The sequence below is a fragment of the Sphaeramia orbicularis genome, chromosome 20 (assembly GCF_902148855.1).
Source record: "Sphaeramia orbicularis chromosome 20, fSphaOr1.1, whole genome shotgun sequence".
Lineage (NCBI taxonomy): Eukaryota > Metazoa > Chordata > Actinopteri > Kurtiformes > Apogonidae > Sphaeramia > Sphaeramia orbicularis.
Window position 1 is genome coordinate 7,664,389 of NC_043976.1, and position 6,701 is coordinate 7,671,089.

General features: G+C 35.8%; 1 protein-coding gene across 1 annotated transcript; it reads left to right on the plus strand.

Moving 5' to 3' along the window:
- The first annotated feature begins 1,689 nt into the window (after positions 1-1,689).
- LOC115411607 (cystatin-A-like) lies at positions 1,690-3,007 on the plus strand. The gene is made up of 4 exons (XM_030123795.1): positions 1,690-1,816; positions 2,299-2,364; positions 2,461-2,562; positions 2,698-3,007. The coding sequence occupies exons 1-4, from the start codon at positions 1,778-1,780 to the stop codon at positions 2,824-2,826; spliced, it is 336 nt and encodes a 111-aa protein (XP_029979655.1). The 5' UTR covers positions 1,690-1,777; the 3' UTR covers positions 2,827-3,007.
- Positions 3,008-6,701: the final 3,694 nt, after the last annotated feature.

Sequence of the window (6,701 nt, forward strand, 5' to 3'; positions counted from 1 at the left end):
GTCATCTGACAGGTGCTCCAGGTGAGACCAGGTGCGGGTGTGGGTCTCATCTCCAACTCCGCCATGAAAATGATGCTCCTGGTCCGCTCCAGACCCTATCCGCTGTCTGTTCACTGGTACCACCAGCAACAACACCGGAGGGATGTAATATCCTTAGACCTCTTGTCCAGGTGGGGGTTACCTGGAAGGATGTATGTATATATATATATATATATATATATATATATATATATATATATATATATATATATATATACACACACACATATATATATGTGTGTGTGTGTGTATGTATGTATGTGTGTATGAAGAGCATGTCATGTGATTCTCTGTCTGTGCTGCATATCATGTCCCAGTAAAAAGCCAAACAAGCTATTTTTAGGTGTCCTGCGTCCTCCTTGATTTTATGGGGTCACAATGTTATAATTGTAATGCACAAGAAGATGGAAAGAATGACAGTAATCTCCCAGGTTATCGGTGTATAAATGTTTGTTACATTCTGCTGATATTAAACAGCAGAAAAGTCTTAAGTCAAAGGTTCATGTGTGAGAGTGTTGGTTACTCATTTGTCATCAGCTAGTCACACATTTTGTTTATATGTTTGTAACTGTTTCCCAAGAATTTCAGTGTTGTATTGTCAACAGCGCCACCCAGTTGGCAAGGTGAACAATACAGATTCACTATAATCTAACGTTCTTGAGAAACTGACTATTTCCTGCTTGAGTTTGAACTGACAAACAAACTACAAAGCAGTCCTTCTCTGGCTCATCTTCTACTAAATCTGTCGTCTATGCTTGTAGTATAGTATTCGATCAAATCAAATTATAGTTATATAGTGCCAAACCATAACAAAAGTCATCTCATGACATGGAACCAGACACTGGATGATTCTCCAGATTTACCTACACACTGTCTGCAGGATAAAGACGTCTGACCTTTACTTTCTAGGCAGTTCTGAATGATAGTTTCTAAAGTGGATAGGGGAGAAAAGGTCTAAACTTCAGGCAGACCAGTTCAACACCTGCACTCTTCTTCTATGAATTCATGTTGTTGTAATAAATTCATTGTGTGCTTTTGCTCTGTCTTGCTGAAATATACAAGGTCTTCTCTGAATTAGATGTTGTGTGGATTCTCTAAAACCTGCATATACTCATAAGCATTGATGGTGTCACCAGATGTACAAGTTGCCCATTCCTCAGATACTAATGCACCCCCATACCGTCAAAGACGCAGCTTTTGGAGGGAACACTGACATTGGGCTGGACGGTCACTCTTCTCTTTCATTTGGATGATAGTGTCAATAGTTTTCCTAAAGAATCCAAAGTTTGGGTTCGCCTGTCCACACAACAATTTTCCAGTTTTCTTTTTTCAAACGAGCTTTGACTCAGAGAAGATGGTGGCGTTTGAGATCATGTTCATGTATGTGTTCTTCTTTACATGACAGAGCTTTAACCTGCATTTGCGAGCTCACAAATGTCTCTGCATCTTACATCCAAAGACGTACAATTTGGCTGATACTAAAAAAATCTAATGTCATGTGAAAGATATCTTATCTTGAAAATGTTGTTTGTGTAAAGCAGGAAACAGTTGACTTTTTTTTTTACAGTGAAATTACTAAAGTCAGTTCTGTGGCTCCACCCAAAATGTGACAAACTTTCTGCTGGTAGGTGTGATTATGCAGTATTTATACACAGGTATAAGATGAACTATGGAAAGTGAAGGCTTATGACCAAACTGTTGACTTCACTATTATCGTTCCTGTACATCATCATAGGAGATGGCAAAACTCCCTGAAAAACATGGTGGCTCCGACTCGGTAAGAGGAAAACATAATTTTTTTGTTTGTGTTCATTCAGTCTATTTATCCCTGAAACACAGTTCACTGGTCTTCTCTTCATGATTTTATCTTATGAGTCTTTAATTGAAGTAAAAAAAAAAAAAAGTATTTAAAATGTATAATGTTTCATATGGAAATGTACATTTAACTATTTGTTGTTAATGATTCCAATTATCATTTTTATTTTTGTTTCGATCCTTAATGCACCAGTAGATTTTATTAAGTTTTCATTAAGTTTATATGTTGTAGTAAAGTTCTAGCTTTGGGTTATAATTGATTAAAAAAGCTGAGCAAAGTTTCACAGCATCAAGAGGAGTATATTTTCCTCATTTTTCTTTTTTCCACATCAATGCAGGAATTTAAGTAATTCTTAATTTTGCAAAAAAGTTTATTTTTGTGAACATTTGATAAATGAAAATTTGCATCCAAACTTCGTTGTCAACTTGACCTCATCATAACAGGTTAATCCTGGAGGATACGGTCCCACTGAGGAGGCCACTGAGGGATTTAACATTCTTTGTTTTCAGGTAAAAAACAAACCACTGTTGTTTCTTTTATCCGTTTCATCTTTGCCAAACAGGTTTTGGGTCTTCACTTCTTGCTGTTTTTGGTTTCATTCACAGCTCAAGCCCAGAGCCCAGGCAATAACAAACGAGATTTTTGAGGATTTTCGGGCAATTTCTTACCGGGCTCAGGTTGTAGCTGGAAAAAACTTCATATTCAAGGTATGAAAAGGCATACTATTTGAGAAAATGTCTGGAAGCCCCTGAATACCTGTAGAATTACCTGTGATACAGAAATGAGTCTGTTTAAGGAAAAAGAATGGAATCACCAGCATAAATACATACTTTTTCCTGTAGGTTCATGTTGGCGAAGAAAACTACATCCACATAAAGGTCTACTGCGCTCTGCCCTGCTATGGAGGAGGAGTAGTGGTGGTTGATGTACAGCAGAACAAGAAGAAAACTGATCCCATCGAACCTTTCTAATGTGGCCACAGTAAACTCACCAGCACCTCTGGGTTTTAATACAGAGTGTTGTGTTTCTTTCACATCAATTAAAGAAATAATTCTTTAAAATCAGCATGTTAATCACATTAAAACAAAGTGGCTCTTTGGTGTTGAGAACTTCATATCTTACTTTTCAGATTAAAATATATTTTAATGAAGCATCAAACATGGTTTTGTTGTGATTCTTAAAGCAGCTGTAACTTTTTTTTTATCATGAAGCTTGGTTTATACTTTATAGGTCCATTCCAGTCTTGGGTTATCTGACAAGCTGTATATGTGTGATTTGATCGATAAAGAGGAAACGGACATTCAGTCATATTGGTGAACGGTGGAAACAATGAAAGACTATTTAAATAGAATAAGACTTATCTCCTACACCTTGTAATGCTGAGGTCAGACTACAACCAAAACCAAACAAGATCATCAGTCTCACATTTAGTATATTACAAAGTACAAGTAGTTTATTTAAATAAGACAGTACATGTTGAGAAGGAGGTGCAATAAGTTCATATCTTAGTCTATTTTTACACTTCTCTTTTTAGACCTAACTTTATACATGACTTAAAAAGAGACAGTCAATTAAACAAGAACAGATTTGGGCAAAAATAGGTAAACCAGTGAGATTGGAACAAATAAAATCATCAGTGTTTCATATGTTTTCAATTCTTCACAAAATTTCTAATTTGCCACCCGTAGATGTGATGCAGTGATATTTATCAAATACAGAATAATATATCTCCTACATCCAAGGGTTCTAACATTAAATATTATTTTTTTTAATATATATATATATAATTTTGTTTGTGGATTTTTAACAGCATTACACAGATGCATCATATACTCTTTACATTTTTACTGTTTTTGAACACAAGTTCCCACCTCCAACTTAAATATAAACATAAACATGTAAATATATTTACCAGAAGACATCAAGATTATGAAAGCAAAAATAAATACATAAAATAAAATTGAATAGATAGCAATTATACACATATTAAAAAGAAAAAAAAAAAAGACAAATAAAATATGTACCATTCCTACAGTTATCCAGGTGATGAGTGGTGATTTGGTGTAAAAGTCATGATACATTGCTCATTTTATAAGTTTCTGTGAATTTTAGAAAAGGCTGCCATGCTTTATAGAAATTTGCAGTTGATCCTGTTAGCGTACATCTCATCTTCTCCATATGTAAAAACCTCATAATGTCTGCCATCCACTGATCATGTGTGGGAGGGGTTTCCTACGGTGGCCCAGAGGTGCAACAGACCAAAAAATTATCCACTAGACGAAAAAAATTATCTACTACAAGAAAAAAAAAGGAGAACAGCCTAAAAAAATTATCCACTAGATGAAAAAAATTATCTACTACAAGAAAAAAAAGAGAACAGCCTAAAAAAATTATCCACTATAAGAAAAAAAAAAGAGAACAGCCTAAAAAAATTATCCACTAGATGAAAAAAATTATCTACTACAAGAAAAAAAAGAGAACAGCCTAAAAAAATTATCCACTAGATGAAAAAATTATCTACTACAAGAAAAGAAAGAGAACAGCCCAAAAAAATTATCCACTATAAGAAAAAAAAAAGAGAACAGCCTAAAAAAATTATCCACTAGATGAAAAAATTATCTACTACAAGAAAAAAAAGAGAACAGCCTAAAAAAATTATCCACTAGACAAAAAAATTATCTACTGCAAGAAAAAAAAGAGAACAGCCCCAAAAAATTATCCACTATAAGAAAAAAAAAGAGAGCAGCCTAAAAAAATTATCCACTAGACGAAAAAAAAAATAAAAAAAATCCCCTATAAGAAAGAAAAGAGACCAGCCAAAAAATTTATCCACTAAAAGAAAAAAAAAGAGAACAGGCAAAAAAAATGATCTATTAGCTCAAAAAATTATTCACCATAAGAAAAAAAAAAGAACAGGTGAAAAAAATTATCTACTATGAGAAAAAAAAAAAGAGAGCAGCCCAAAAAAATATCCACTACAAGAAAAAAAAAACATCATCCACCTTTTCAATTACGGGGGCGCTGTTTTCCCGAAAGGTGTCTTGCTTTAAAATTAAGGCCACCACAAAAAATAAAAGGACAGGCTGAAAAATTTTAAGGCTTTCGGCTAATGTGGCTAATGCTAAGGAAGTACCCCACCAGAAGTGGAGGTCGTGCGCTAAAAAATAAAGTTATTTTAAAATATAGATATTTACATTAATATAGTTTGCAAAGCAGTTAAATGATTAAATACGGTTCCAGTGTCTGCTCAAGGTTAGGCATGGGCGTTAAATGGTTAAGGTTAGGGTTAGGGTATGGTTGGGGTTAGTTTTCAGTGGTAAATGGCCTTTGTGTGCACTGTGTGAAGGTTCGTTGCTAAGCTAATGCTAACGCGAAAAGTTGACGGCAACTTTGTGAACTACCAGTGCGAGTAAACAATTGTGTGATTACGGTGTTGAATTGTTCAACTGCCTGACATTCAATATCATTTTTGATGAATATTCGCTACAAGAAGTTCTAAAATTATTTTATTTTGAGAGGAGGAGAAGAGGAGCTTCCTGTGGAGCTCCACTATCATGGCATCGCCCATTTGTTTGCAGGTAGACCTCTACTCCTCAACTCAAACGGAGTGTCTTCACTAACACTAGCTCAAGAAGGACATTTTGTGGAGATAAAGATGTCAGCCATGGTACGCGGTGCCGTGCTGTGGTACCTGGCACCGAGCTGTGGCACTGAACTGCGGCACCGCGGTGCCACGGCAAGTGGTTGGCACTGAGCCGTGGCACCGCGGCGCCACGGCACCTGGCCCCGGGCCGTGGTACCGCGGTACCTCGCGGCACCTCGGTTGGTGCCGCGGCACCAGCTGGGGGCCGCGAGGTACCGCGGTACCACGGCCGGTCGGCTCCGTTTGAGCTGAGGAGTAGAGGTCTACCTGCAAACAAATGGGCGATGCCATGATAGTGGAGCTCCACAGGAAGCTCCTCTTCTCCTCCTCTCAAAATAAAATAATTTTAGAACTTCTTGTAGTGAATATTCATCAAAAATGACATTGAATGTCAGGCAGTTGAACAATTCAACACCGTAATCACACAATTGTTTATTCGCACTGGTAGTTCACAAAGTTGCCGTCAACTTTTCGCGTTAGCATTAGCTTAGCAACGAACCTTCACACAGTGCACACAAGGGCCATTTACCACTGAAAACTAACCCCAACCATACCCTAACCCTAACCTTAACCATTTAACGCCCATGCCTAACCTTGAGCAGACACTGGAACCGTATTTAATCATTTAACTGCTTTGCAAACTATATTAATGTAAATATCTATATTTTAAAATAACTTTATTTTTTAGTGCACGACCTCCACTTCTGGTGGGGTACTTCCTTAGCATTAGCCACATTAGCCGAAAGCCTTAAAATTTTTTAGCCTGTCCTTTTATTTTTTGTGGTGGCCTTAATTTTAAAGCAAGACACCTTTCGGGAAAACAGCGCCCCCGTAATTGAAAAGGTGGATGATGGTTTTTTTTTTTTCTTGTAGTGGATATTTTTTTGGGCTGCTCTCTTTTTTTTTTCTCATAGTAGATAATTTTTTTCACCTGTTCTTTTTTTTTTTTTTTTTTTCTTATTGTGAATAATTTTTTGGTCTAGTAGATAATTTTTCTTTTTGCCTGTTCTCTTTTTTTTTTTTCTTTTAGTGGATAATTTTTTTTGGCTGTTCTCTTTTTTTTTCTTATAGGGAATTTTTTATTTATTTATTTATTTATTTTTTTACATCTAGTGGTTATTTTTTTTTAGGCTGTTCTCTTTTTTTTCTTACAGTGGATAATTTTTTTGGGCTGTTCTCTTTTTTTTCTTGTAGTAGATAATT

Bases quoted from the DNA above. Each gene is read 5' to 3' on its own strand.
- LOC115411607 (XM_030123795.1), top strand. From the start codon at position 1,778: ATGGCAAAACTCCCTGAAAAACATGGTGGCTCCGACTCG. The intron at 1,817-2,298 runs GTAAGAGGAAAA...TCATCATAACAG, and splicing joins AACATGGTGGCTCCGACTCG to GTTAATCCTGGAGGATACGG. The intron at 2,365-2,460 runs GTAAAAAACAAA...TTTCATTCACAG, and splicing joins TTAACATTCTTTGTTTTCAG to CTCAAGCCCAGAGCCCAGGC.